Source organism: Rhinolophus sinicus, chromosome 8 (assembly GCF_057876585.1).
Source record: "Rhinolophus sinicus isolate RSI-liver-muscle chromosome 8, RSI-T2T, whole genome shotgun sequence".
Taxonomy (NCBI): domain Eukaryota; kingdom Metazoa; phylum Chordata; class Mammalia; order Chiroptera; family Rhinolophidae; genus Rhinolophus; species Rhinolophus sinicus.
This window is the reverse complement of record NC_142508.1, coordinates 2,805,190-2,819,387: the sequence shown is the minus strand read 5'-3', so window position 1 is coordinate 2,819,387 and position 14,198 is coordinate 2,805,190. Positions and strand designations below refer to the sequence as shown.

General features: G+C 41.1%; 1 protein-coding gene across 8 annotated transcripts in view; it reads left to right on the top strand.

The window, feature by feature from the left end:
* Window positions 1-14,198, top strand: part of ACTR3B (actin related protein 3B) — a 46,300-nt gene that overhangs the window by 17,769 nt on the left and 14,333 nt on the right. For 6 of the 8 annotated variants that reach the window (XR_016021876.1, XM_074315105.2, XM_074315104.2 and 3 more), the window contains 4 exons: window positions 3,301-3,425; window positions 4,039-4,149; window positions 11,530-11,625; window positions 12,459-12,566. Coding sequence is in view for 7 of the 8 variants with exons in the window: in XM_074315104.2 (XP_074171205.1) it covers window positions 3,301-3,425; window positions 4,039-4,149; window positions 11,530-11,625; window positions 12,459-12,566 (440 nt within the window). In the remaining variant the exon portion in view is untranslated. The remainder of the gene's footprint in view (window positions 1-3,300; window positions 3,426-4,038; window positions 4,150-11,529; window positions 11,626-12,458; window positions 12,567-14,198) is intronic. The other 2 variants (XM_074315107.2, XM_074315106.2) reach the window with 2 other exon arrangements.

Below are 14,198 nucleotides of genomic sequence, written 5' to 3'. Positions count from 1 at the left end.
AAATATATGACATTCTTTTGGGAAACACACTGGATATTCTTATTTTAAAAATTAGTATCGTCTGTTAACTGCTATAGAAGGGTTCTTAAGATACAGAATTTGTATCTAAATCTTTAGATACACTCTTCCTTAGAGATAATCTCCCTGATAATTTTCCTTAGATTTACCCTCAGATGACTTTCTGGCATTTGGAAAACAGCCTGTTTCTTTTGGCTACACACATTCCAACCTAAACATTTGTTTTTAATCTGCAGAACAGTTACGTTATTCTTTATTTAAAGTCTAATCTTGTTAGTTTTGATTCATCATTACAGCTAACTGAAGTGTTTCATTTTTTAAATTTGTTTAAATCATTTGCAAACTAAATTTTGTTTTAAAAATATTTTATTTTGAAATAATTACAGATTCACAGGAAGTTGTTACATCTTATATAATTATGTTGTACAATGTGAAAACTAGGAAACTGACATCGGTAAGTGTGTGTGCAGGGGAGCAGTTCTGTTTCATTTTATCCCATGTGTAGATTCCTTTAACCACCTCTGCACTCAACATACAGAATGATTTCATCACCATAAAAATCTCTCCCGAGCTATTGCTTTATACTTACACTTACTCCTCTCCCTTCCACTATTCCTAACCTTTGGCAATCACTGATCTGTTTCCATCTCCATAATTTTGTTATTTTGATGATGTTCTATAAGCAGAACAACACAGTACGTGCCCTTTTGAGATTGGCTTTTTCACTTGGCAAGTCGTTGCCCGTATCAATACACTGCTCCTTGTTATTGCTGAATAGTATTCCAATATGGATGTACCACAGTTCGCTTAAACGTTCCTCTACTGCTGGACATCTTGGTTATTTCCAGCTTTCAGCTATTACAAATAAAGCTGCTGTGAACACTTGGGAAGAGGTGTTTGTGTGCACATGAGTTTTCATGTCTCTGGGTAAATACTGTGTAGTGCAGTTGCTGGGTTGCACGTCAGGTTTGTGTTTAGTATTTTTAAGAAACTGCCAAAGTGTTTCTCCTTCTAGATGGCAGCTACTGTTTCTGGTTCTTTCCATCCTTCCAGAGATACTCCACAGATACAGCAGATGTACAAGACATGTCTTTACCTGGGTGTCAGCAGACCATATACAGTGTTTTGCCTTTTTTCTTAAACTGCATCTCCATGATCCTTCCAGATCAATACATGAAGAGTGCTTCATTCTTTTTCATGGCTTTATGACATTCCATTGCATGGAGATGCCACATACATTTGACCAGTTGCAATGTTTAAATGTCCATTCTGTTATCTGTTATAGTTATGGTCCTTTCCGTCTTTGTTTCCTTCGTACGTTCCTCGTCTTCTCTGTCTACACCTGAGTCAGGGCTCTGTTGTATGCTGTGGTGTGTTGGAGACGGCTGCTGGGGGACATAGATCTTTATTCTGTGAGGAGTCGTGTAACCTATGACTAATCATAGGTGTTCCTTGACAGCTGCTCTCAGACACAGTTCTCCATTATGTTTGTGAGGGCCCTTGGGACCACATCTGCTTTTCATAGGTACAAACAAAAGATTTGAATATAAGCTCTATGTAGCTTTATTCTTTTTCATGGATTCAGTTGCTTCCTGTATAATAGTTAAAAGAAGTGTATTTTATTATTTTTGTTATTGTCATTTCCAAGAGCCACTAAACATAGTTCTGCTATGATTTGGGGTCAGAGAACTTTGATCTGCCTTTTTAGGAGGGATTAGACTTACTTTGTTGTCATTTAAATTTTTGAATCTGGTTGTTTTGTTCTCACTAAGTTCAGCATTTTTTCTTTAAGGTGGTGATTTTTCTTTGGGTGAAAATTCTTGCCTTCCGATTCTTGGTAAACTTGAATGATGTCATGAGTTGCAGAATCTTTTTGCCTTTGTCTCTTCGCAATCTTTTATATTGACTTGGCAGTTTAATTCTAAATTCATGCATAATTAAGTTTGATCTTGCCCAGAGGATAGAATGTGTCACTTGTCCTGGCACACGGTGTAAGGACTTTTGAGGTCTGCTGCAAGCCACCTTTCCAGGGGCTCTTTGAAATGCCTCACTTGGGTGCCAAATGATTCTGTGTGGTGCTGTCAGTGTGCCACTGAATGGCGTGGTCAGTTTTTAGAGATGGGTTTCATTAATTTCTACAGATTGCCTAGTAAGTATGGCCCACCAGACTCTCCCGGCCCCGCTATCTCGGCTCAGTCCCCAGCGTTTCACGTCGTCCCTGCTTCTTCAGCCCTGCAGAAATGCTGTCTTTAGATTTGTGCCAGCTTTTGTAACTTGCATTGGAGTGAGAAAAGGAGATGAGCAAAGTCAATTCCGTCCTGCATCTTTTTCTTTTCACTTCTTCCTGTTACTTCAAGATACCTTTCTGAGAAAAAGAATTCAAAGTCACTCTTTATTGCTATTCTTTATTTGTAATAAATTGGGGATTTCAGATAATCTACTTTTAAAAATACTTGTATGTGTTTACTAATTTGTTTTGGAATAAAGGTGATGAAGATGGGTTTATGGGAGCTCAGACTATCAGGGGTTAGAAATTTAAATGGAAAATCAAATCTTTACAAAGCTTTCCACATTTCATTAAACGGTAAATTCTGGAGTGAGGTTTTATGTAATTATTTACTCCTAAGTATATCCCCAAATATCAAGGCTAAATTGTTAATAAAATAATATACCATAAAACTAATATTTTTACATAATACAGTTGTTTGATTACTGTACTTTTTGCAACAGATGCTAACCAGCAACCTCCTAGTTTTTCCTTTTAATGGGAACTTATTTTTTATTTTTATTTTTTCTGTAACAGGACTAAAACTATATTTTTAATTTATCTGATGCACAGTTTTATTAAATTGGCTTAAGAGTGGATAGGCATTATTTTTCCAGTTAATTCTCTTTTGTATTTTTAATTTTGTCTCCCTCTGTATTGTATTTTAAAATTTGGAACCTATCGCTATGTACTCCAAGAGCATTTCACTTACTATCTTATGGAATCTTTTTTTTTTTTTTCCAGATGAAACCAAGAAATTTAGTAATGTAGCTTCTGTCAGCATTAAAAGCGGACAGCTGAAATTCTTGTGCCATACTGAAAACAGTAATGGGACGTAATAGTCCCGATGTCTGTGGGCTCATTGATAGTGTCTTTTCTGTGAATCCCCTCGACCCCAGATAACACCCTAATGTTGAAAATTTACTTGTACGTACATAGGGATTATATTATATCTCATCATTCAGATAAATGTGGGTAGTGATGGAACTCTTTGTGCTGTTCTTTTTTTTTTAAAGGTATTGCCATCAGAGAGTCAGCAAAGGTAGTTGACCAAGCCCAAAGGAGAGTGCTGAGGGGAGTGGACGACCTGGACTTTTTCATAGGGGATGAAGCCATCGATAAACCCACGTACGCCACAAAGGTGAGCCCCGTCCAGGAGGCCAGAGGCATGAATAGGCAGGATGGTCCATTACCTGAAAGGCGTGCTTGTGGCCTGGGATGTGTTTAATCTTAGGTTTGAAGAGAGGTTTTGTTGTTGTTTTTGAATATGGTATTTTTGATGTGGAGAATCAAGCAGATTTACAAACCCTGGAATGCAGAACGGACTCCGAATGCTGGGTTCCATGCGGGGCCAGATCTGCCCCGTTGGGACATGGCAGGTTGGCTAATTAACCTGTCAGATACGGAAAGTCGCACATTGAGTAATTAAAAGTAAAGCTCTAAAGTTATTTAAGTAGACACTTGTGCTAAGAAAAGAAAAAGCCTCCGATGGGGGGGGGATATGGTAGACTGGTGGCATTTTCCCATCTGTTATTCCATTGTTAAGACATTCTTTGCACTTAGGAAGGGGCGGAGCAGAATGTAAGCAATAATACAACTTAATCTTCTGTTCAAGTGCCTGTTGTTTCTCTGTATTCACTTCATGCAAAGGAGACCTTTGTTTTCTAACTCGGTCTCTCTGGCCGGTGCTGGTGAAGGGTTACTGTCGCGGGTGTGGACGGAAGCCTGACGTATTTTGGTGTCTCTCATGTTAGTGGCCAATAAGACATGGAATCATTGAAGACTGGGACCTCATGGAAAGGTTCATGGAGCAGGTGATTTTTAAGTATCTTCGAGCCGAACCTGAGGACCATTATTTTTTAATGGTGAGTAACTGGGACCGAGAGGAGTACATCCCTGTGAATTCCAAATTGCTTAGATTTTAAACTCAAGACGTTCTTCCCTGGGGAGTTTTTCATTTCTGCTAAAGCTGTTTGTGTGACGTGGTTGCTTTTTGGGCAAATAACAGGAGACTCAACAAGAATGTCTGAAACCAAACGGGGCTCATTTTCTCACTAAACGGGAGCCAGAGTCCGGCGGTTCCAGGGTGGTTCTTAACAGGGGCTCAGCCACAGAAGCGGGGACCCAGCCAGTGCGCTAGCTTGGCGTCCAGTGTCGGCTCCCCCCAGGCCCCAGGATGGCTGCCCACTTCTGTGTCACCTCCTGGTATGTTTGCACTTTTTTAAGATTCCCAGAAACCTTCCCAGCAGATTTGTGCTGTCATCCATGCCTCACGTGGTCACTAGCAAGGGACATGGAATTCAGTTAGAGTAATCAAGACTGTCTCCCTGGGGCTGGGGTGGGGCTTGGGGCGGGGCCATCTCTGACCACCTGGCCCCAGCAGGCAGGGTAGGTACCTGAACGAACACAGTGAGGAAATTGGAGGGAGGAATGGATTTGGGTAGGAAAGCATCTGTGTAATACTTCGATACCTTCAGGAAGCAACTGGACCACTGATTTTTACTTATTATAGCAGAGGAAACTGAGTCAAGATGTTATTTTTGCCAGGGTTTAAATCTTACTGTAAGATAAAATCGAGCTGAGTTAGGGGCCCTGATTATGGTATTTAATCTTTATTGAAACAAAACATTATAGAGGAGAATTATCTCTTGGTTATGAAATCTGTTCTAATTGTTCTCCTTAATGTTATGTGTTTTCTGGCATGAAATGTTCTTTTTAAGATAAAATTAGTTACATGGACAAAACACTTGCTTTATGGAGAGCAATTGCATATAACATAAGCTGAATATTAAAACCTACAAAACTTAGCTTTGGATTTTTTCCATACAAGTACATTGTGAAATGGTCCCAGCCAGATGCAATTACGTAATTCTTTCTAATGTTGAATATGGTGTTCTGTGGAATTATCTGGCTGAAAATCTGGTAACTGCAAGGCCACTATGCCAGTTAGTGGAATGTGTGCATTTACTATCCATTGAAGCAAGTCCTGGCTGTACCCTCACAAGTAGGAGCCAGGCGTGGGAGCTGTGTTCTGCGGCCCACTGTGTTTTCTCTCCTGTGCGTCTACAGTGTTTTGTGCACAATAAAAGGAGCCAGGAAACGGACAGTGTGTCTGTCTGAGTGCTTTGTCACTGCAGCCAAAACAAATCCCAGATTCTCACCTATCACATTTGGCATTTTCCTTCTCTAGCACATCCCGTAACTACCGGTAGGACAGGACTCAGGAGCAGGCGCCATCTTTGCGTCTTCCTCAGTGTACCTGCCAGGGTTTCTCCCTGCTGCTGCACGGGAGGACATCAGCGCTAGGCCTGTGGAGCCTGTGCACACCACCGGGGCCCAGCCCGCAGGAGGTTTTCCCAAAGGAGATGTTTTCTGCCTTAGCTGGCATATATAGACTAGTAAGATAAAACCACCTGCCAAGAAGGAAATGGGAGTGTTTGGTGTGAATATGGAAAAGCTGAAGTCCATTTGCCAAAATGAGTACCTGCAATGAATGTTCTGTGGCCTTTTCCCACAGGCTGTGACCCCGGGGTTCTCCGTGTAAAGGTTCTTTTCACTATGATACTGAAAATTTGGAAAAATCTATGGGACTTTTCACAGCCCTATCACACTAACACAATTACTGTTAACATGTAGTATATTGTAGTTTAATCTTTTCACTCAGATTTTTATGATTTTACACTCAATATTGTATCCTCCATCCATCTCCCCCAAGTTTTTTACACAGTTTTCATAACCCTGATTCTAATGGCTATCTAATCACCTGTCCGGTGGATATTTCCTATCTGTTTGGCAGTTCCACTATTTTTAGACATTTACTTTTGTTTCCAGTTTCTGGGTTTTATAAGACATTATATAAGGTAATCTTTGCAGGTACACTTTTTTCTATATTTATATAAAAGAACTACCAGTGTTTGATTTGGGGATCCAGAAGTACTAATAATTTGGGGACCTGGTCATACCATTTCACACTGACCCTCAGTGTGCAGGAGGCCCCCCCGGATCTGTATTTCTGTCAGCATTGAGTAATTTTTATTTGAATTTTTGATAACTTTGACTGTAAACATGCTTTCTTCACCTGTTTATTCATTGTATCTCCTCTTTTGCGAATTTCCTAATCATGTCCTGTGCTCTTGTACATATCAGTGTTTTATTGCTTTTCTTACTGCTTTGATTTCTATGACCTTTTTTCTTACCTAATCTTTTATGTGATAAAATATGTACATATAATTGACCATTTTAACCATTTGTGAATGTGAGTTTGTAGCATTCAGTACATTCACGTTGTTGTGCCCCCACCCCTGTCCATCGCAGAACTTCCTCCCCTCCCCAAGCTGAACCTGTGTCCCCATTTAGCGCTAACGCCCCTCCCGCCTCCCCCAGGCCTGGCCCCCACTCTTCTACTTCCTGTTTCTATGAATCTGACGATTCTACGTCCCTCATATAAGTGGAATCACTCAGTATTTGTCCTTTTGTGAATGATTATTTCAGTTAGCATAACATCTTCAAGGTTCATCCATGCCATAGCGTGTGACAGAATTTTCTTCCTTTTTAGGGCTGAATAATATTCCACGTCTGCACAGACTACATTTTGTTTACTCTGAACCGTTTCCTATAATAGGAAGCTTTTGGCAGCAGCAGATACCTTTTTCTCAGTTGATCTTTTTTTTTTTTTTTGCCTTTGTGGGTTATTTTTGAACATCTGTAACTAAATTTTTATGTAGTAAACCCAATTTCCTTTGAGGTTTATATTTAGTCTTCATCCATCTGGGATTTATTTGGAATATCATTTGTCTCTGAATTTAAACCCCGGAAGAGTCCAGGGGACCAGGGTTCATCTAATTCTTGTTGGTAATATCTTCCTATAGGTTCACTTTCTGCCTTGGGTCAAACAAGGAACCCTTAGCTTCAGGCAAGAAACACTCCCTGACTGTGTGCGTACTTTTCATACCTTCTTAACCTTTCTCTCCTGATACTTTCCCCCTCTACTCTGTTGAAGTGCCCGGTTTATAAAGTTAACTTATTGTTAAGGTGCTTGGATTCCTGTTCAAGGTGAGAAAAAACTTTATAGATCTCGTTAGTTAATGTAGGTTATTTCTTCTGGTATGAGACTTGTTATTGATACTTATAGCTGACGTTTATTGAGCATGTGCTATGCGCTCAGCCCCATTCTCTCCCTCACCCCCAAGTACTTACATGTATTGACTCATTTGTTTAATCCCACCAACAACTCTGGGGGAGATAGTTATTAGGCTTATTTCTCAGATTGATAGGAGCTACCTTAAGAGGTATATTGTAACCCCCAATACTGTTGGAATCTGCAGTAATTCTCAGGTGCTTTAAAATGAAAGAAACCTGGAATGATAGCTGCTAGCCTTTACCGTGCCAGTGACTGGGTGCTGGGCACCTCACAGGTATTAGCGAACCCCTGGAGGGGGTCACATTACAGTAAGTGAGGAGGCGTTGAGTGACTTTTGGATCCCTGTCTACAATATGCTTTTGAGTGGGACTTCATTATTTCTCTTCCATGTTTTAAGACTGCTTTCTCTCCCTCATCCAGGGAATACATTGGAATATATTGATTCGAATTACAGTGACTAAAACTTACCTGGGGCACTGTGTTTGAGCTTTGTGTCCGTTGCTACAAGAGAGTCTAAACCACCCAGCTAGTTGACAGCCAGGTGTGTGTGTGTGTGTGTGAGATGAGATCATACACACACACAGCAGTGAAGTCAGAAAGAAGGTGCACAGAAGTTTCCAGTACAAGGACGCCCCCTTCCCACCTCTGTTCTGCCCTCTATGGCCTCTCCTAGAAGAAACGCCTTTACTAGTTCTTAAGCAACTCATCGCTCACCGTTCCAGAAATAACTGTGTGTAGGCATATGCATCATGCATAAACGTTTTGTTTTATACAACTGGTAATAAAATGTACAGACTGTCGAACACTTTATTTTTTAGATTTAAAAGAATTTTAAAAAATCATGATAAAAACATAACATGAAATTGACCTTCCTAGCCATTTTTAATTCAGTAATGTTAACTGTATTTACTTTTTGTGTAACAGATGCCTAGAACTTCTCCATCTTGCCAAACGAAACTATTTACTGAACAGCTCCCCATTTCTCTTCCCCCCATACACCAGTTTTTTAAAAAAAGTTTTCATTAAACATTGTCAATACAAAAGAATATTTAAGAATGTATGTGGTACGAGGCACCTTTCTCTTTTCATTTAATAGTTTATCATAGAGGTTGTTTCATATCAGCACATCTGGGGCTCATCCTTTTTAATTGCTACAAAGTATTATATTTTATGGATATGACACAATGTATTTAGTCAGTTCCTTAATGATGGGCTTTCAGATTGTTTCTGATCTTCTGCTACTTCCAAACAACGCTGACTGATCTCTCTGAGGCTCCTTGTTTTAGGTAGGCCTCTTGCCTGTAGGATGTGATTTAATTTTGTCTCATGGTGTTAGCTGAGACACTTTTTCTTTTTAGGAGGTGAATCCTTCACTAGTGTTTGCTAGTGATTTTAATACCAATAACTCCCTTTCACTGGGCTTGTTCCATGTGCCAGGTGCTTAGTGAGCACTCAGACTCCTTACATCTTCCCAGCTCAGTGAGGTAGGTACTAAGTGCGCACCGAGAGAGGAAATCACTTTCCAAAGGTAGTCAGATCGAATGTTGGGATTTGACCCAGCTGATTGGACTACAGGTCTCATTTGAACCACGCTGGTGTGGCATGCTGCTGTGCAACAGATAGATACGCTTGGTCTTGGTTCCACTATTTTACTTTATGCTATGCTTTTTTCTTTTTTAATTTTTATTGGGGAACAGTGCATTTTTCCAGGACCCATCAGTTCCAAGTCAAGTCATTGTTTTCAGTCTAGTTGTGGAGGGTGCAGCTCACTGGCCCATGTGGGAATCAGAAACGGGTGTTATGAGCACCATGCTCTAACCACTGAGCGAACTGGCCTCCCTGCTTTTTGTTTTTAATGTGTTTTATTTATGAATTAATTTTTTACAACTCAGGCTTGGTTTTCTCTTTGTTTTGTATTGGGTGTGTGTTCTTTCTAATATATTTTTTCTTTTTTTTTAAAACGTATTTTAATGTAACTAAGAATTTTATGTGTTTGCTCTTTATTTGTTTAGGGGTGATTAACTACCTCCTGCTGTAATTAGTGACCAAGGTGGCAGATTTCCACATTTTCTTCCTCCTCTTTCTTTCCTCTACCACCTGCTTTTGATTGATTATATTACTAAACTTATTCTAATGTTAACATTTATTTTATGTATGCTAATGCCTCTGATACTTTATCAGTTTAAAACGTATCTTTTGATTCCATCATAAGAGGCTATCAGTGTGTTTATAGTCTCTCCTTTCTGTCTACGTCTCTCAACTTGTTATTTCTACTGTTTTAATTTATAACATTTGCATTCTGTTCTATAACTATGATTCCCAGAAAAGAAAATGTTTTTGTGTTGCATCTTAAGTAGATTAATGGCTGACTGTAAGTCTTTGGCTGCACTGCCTGCCTTCTTGTTTGGCTAACGTTTATCTTCTAATAGTGAATTCACTCAGGGCTCGTGGGAACCACATTCTCCAAGTTCTTACATGTTTAAAGGTATTTTGTTTCCGCAACATACTCGATTGACAGTATGGTCAGAAGTAGAATTCTTGGATCATACCTTCTTGCTCTAAAGACTCTGTAAGTCTGACCCACATGTCCCAGGGTTAGACATAGCTGTGCTGGTGGCCGAGGCCGCCTGTACTTTCTGCGGCTTTAGGGTGCCTAGTGCTCTAACTGCCACAACAAGATCGCACAGGCTGGGTGGCCTAACCAGCAGACATTGGTTTTCTCACAGTTCTGGAGGCTTTAGGGCCAAGGTCAAGGGGCCATCGGGGTCAGCTTCTGGTGAGGACTCTCTTCCTGGCTTGCAGGCAGCCCCCTTGTCCTCGTGTCCTCACGTGGCCTTTCCTCTGACTTCGCACAGAGAGCTCTCTGGCTGCTGCGTCTTGTAAAGACATTAATTCGTCCTGTTGATTAGGGTCCCACCCTGATGACCTCATTTAACACCAGTCAACTCCCTAGAGGCTCCATCTCCAAATACAGTTACTTGGGTTTGGGGGTTCAGCATAGGAATTTGGGGGGACATAGTTCAGTTCAGTGCATAACAAAGGGTAATGTGGACTTTTTCTTTTTGCAAAAGGCTTAGAGAATTTTTATTCTTTTTCTTTTGCAGCTTTAAATATGTGATGTACATCCATACTTATTGACTTGGAAAAATTCACAACATATTGCTGACTGACAAAAAGCAGATTTATGTATTCTTTTTATTCTTCTGAAATCCTTTCGTTTCCTCCTATTTGATAATGGTTATTATCATAAAATAGATATCTGAATTTTTTGAAATGTCTTTGGTTGTGATTTTCATCTGCTTTATTTTTATGCTTTTCTGGTTATGAGTTTTTTTGTCTGCCATTGGTTTTTCCTATTTTTTCTCTTCCCTCTCTTTTTCTTTTATTTTTTTAATATGGTCTTTGGCCGGTTTCTTTGTGTTCTTTCCTCATCTTTGAATGAAGGAAATTCTCCCTGGACTAGGCATGTGTGTGAGTTTAGGTGGTGGGGAATGGGTGAGGGGTGGTGTCTGGGTGAAGCTGCTTCTGCCCTAGAGTTTTCTGGAATTTTCTGCCTCGCAGCTGATGGCAGAGATGTTTTGTCCGACCTTGTCTTCTGTGCTCTAATGGCAGGTGGGGCTTGGGGAGGTTTCTGCCGCGGTTCTGCTCGAACGGGTCTTCTCACTGCAGCCAGGGCCGACGCCTCCCCTCCTCGTCCGAGAACTGTGCTGTCCTGAGACCTGAAGTCACCGGTGTTCTCTTGGTGTCTTTACTCGTCTTGGTTGGGTTTTTATTGCCCTTGGCAACTTGCTACAGGCCTGTTCAGTTTCAGGGTGTTCAGGTGTTGGGTTTGAAAGGTGGCGTTTCCTTTTCTGTGACTTGTTCCTCGTTTCGGGTGGTTACTGAGCGCAGAAGTGTTTAGGGAGGCCTTTACTCTGCCACATGAAAGCTTTTAAGACCCACAGCTGGATTTCTTTAATTAATCACTCTGGGTCTGTTCTGTCTGTAAAATTAGAGAGGCATCCAGCATCCTAATTACCATGCTTTTAGGTTAACTATTTTGTGGTTCTGAGGTAATTGCATGAAATTCGGGTGAACACTAAATATGGTGACTGTTTTCTTACAGACAGAACCTCCACTGAATACACCAGAAAATAGAGAATATCTGGCAGAAATTATGTTTGAATCATTTAATGTACCAGGACTCTACATTGCAGTTCAGGTAAAAACAAAGTTGTTTTTATGATTCCCAAAGGACCTTACCTATTTAATAGCGGAAGAAATGGTGATTCCGAAGGCTCTTTGTAGTCAGGTTGTATTGTGTGTTCTTCCTGTTCCACTCCCTCAGAATGCACGCGCACACACACACACAGACATACACAGACACACACACACACACACACACACACACACACACACACACACACACACACACCCCCCATTCGTCTCACACCAAAGTCTTCTCCAACCTTAGTGCTCTGGGTTGGGCAGTGCTTGGTGAGAGGGCTGTCCTGTGCGTTATAGGATGTTTGGCCACATGTCTGGCCCTTAACCAAGAAGAAGCACCACCACCAGCCCCTCCCCCAAGTGTGACAATAAATAATGGCACCAGACATTTCCCAGTGTCCTCTGGGGGGCAGAATTGCCTCACGGTGAGAACCAGTGTAGAATATCCGGGGGTGAGACCTACTGATCTGTCTTTTAAAAATGCCACAAGTGATCTTACTGCAGCGTGTCTGTGGACCCACGCTGGGAACCAGTGGGTTAGAAGTTACAGTCTTATATTCCAGAATAAAATCCCTGTCTCACTGGCTTTTCTATGTAAAAAAATGATTTATTTTATTGAAAACTTGGCTCCTCCAGTTTAAGTATACAAAATTTGCATGTTAGTTGTCCAATTTGGAATTTGAATTTTGGGAGGAAAGGTGAAGGATATTATAAGGGCAAGAGTTACTCAGACTTATTAAGTAAAAAAGATTGAACCTGAGAATAAGCATGCAAACTTCTTCAGAAAAATGTCCCCCTGTGCTCACGGTTTCCCCGTCTTTTGTCCAGGCCGTGCTGGCCTTAGCAGCGTCTTGGACGTCTCGGCAAGTTGGCGAACGTACATTAACAGGGACCGTCATTGACAGCGGGGATGGGGTCACGCACGCTATCCCAGTGGTAAGCAGATTAGTCAGTGCCTCCCTGTAGGACTCACCTGACTGAGGTAAGGGAAGAAGTAAAGGAAAAACCCTTTCTAAATAAAATACCTCTCTTAGAGTCGTAACTGTGCTTAGTAAAGGTAACAAGAGTTTTAAACCAGGTACGTGAGAACGAAAAAGATGCCCACCGTCTGTGGCCGTTTACCATTTGTCAGCAGTTGTGTGGGGTCCCCAGGGCTCTGCTTGATCCCTGGTGTGACGTCACCAGGAGGGTTTTGCTGGCGTGTCCTGAGCTGTGGGGATGGCCAGGGGTAGCTGCCCTCGTGGGTATTTGAATCGCAGGTGTGGGCATGACCACTTGAAGGATTCACTCTGTTTTGTGACAAGAGGTGCAAGGCTTTAACTAGCTCGTGCTTCAGACAAATGGTTTCTGTTTTTTTCTGTCTTTTGGGTTTTTGTATTTATTTAAGAGCCAAGAAGGAGAGATTGTACATTTTGACTTGCAGAATGCTCTGCAATGTCACTTTTTGGTTTTAAATTTCAAACTATTAGCAGAATGATTCGGGCTTTAACAGACATCTGTTGCTTCCATTTCTTCTGTTTTTGGTCCAGTAAACTAACTGAATTGTTTAAAGTTGGTTTCTTTGAAATTCATTGAAACCATCCAAAGAAGGGTGTGCAGTGGAAAGTCAGACTTGCTCTCATTCCTGCTCTTCCCCCACTTCTCAGAGGCAACCCCTCTTACTAGTTACTTAGGTTTATTACAAATCGTTTTCTGCACATACAGATGTATGTGTATATGTATAACTTTTTAAAAATGCAAACGAGGGTTCTTTGTTTTTTTTAAAAACAATTCATTTACTTAAGTTGAAAAAACAGTCACGGTTTCATTTTGGGAATTTGAAGGAATGCTGTACTAATATGCTAATGATTTTAATTCCTTCAAGGTCAGAAATTGCTGGAGGGGAAGGGTTACTGGTGTATGTGCCTATAGTCAGGAAGGAAAAAAGCCAGATTCCCCCCTTGCCCACCCTGTGCCCCTGGCAGCATGCCCTTTGCACGGGGATCTGGAGGGCCAGGGCTGCAGTGAAGGTCCCCCCCAAGCCCCCAACAGCACTCTGTGCTCGGAGCACCTGCAGGCCAGTCTCAAACACTTACTTGTTTTGTGGTCACAGACCCACTGCTGCCACTTGATGTGTGACACTGACTGGAAATGCAGGCATCTGGCTTGTTCCCTGAGGTTACACACTCCCAGGCGAGTGCAGGCCCGGGTGTGGGGAGAGGGTTGTGGGCCCGCTTCCTTCCATCCGTGTATCCGATTGAGGAGGAGAAAAGAAAACAAATTTCACATGGTATACGGGCCCGCTGAGAAAATTGTTTTTAAAATGTTTATCTGTATCTTAGTTTAGTTTTTTCCTGATTATCAAAATTACATTTGTTGTACAAACTTTGGATAAAATAGAGCAATGTGAAAAAGAAAATGAAATGACCATAAATTCACCCAGAGAATACATGATAGTTTTGGTTGTTTAGCCTTCTAAGCTCGTTTCCATAGACACACACGTGTATACACTTTAAGCAAAACTGGAATATCCTGTGTCTGGTTTTGCATTCTAATTGTGTAATGTAATGCTAAAGTTATATTTTGCAT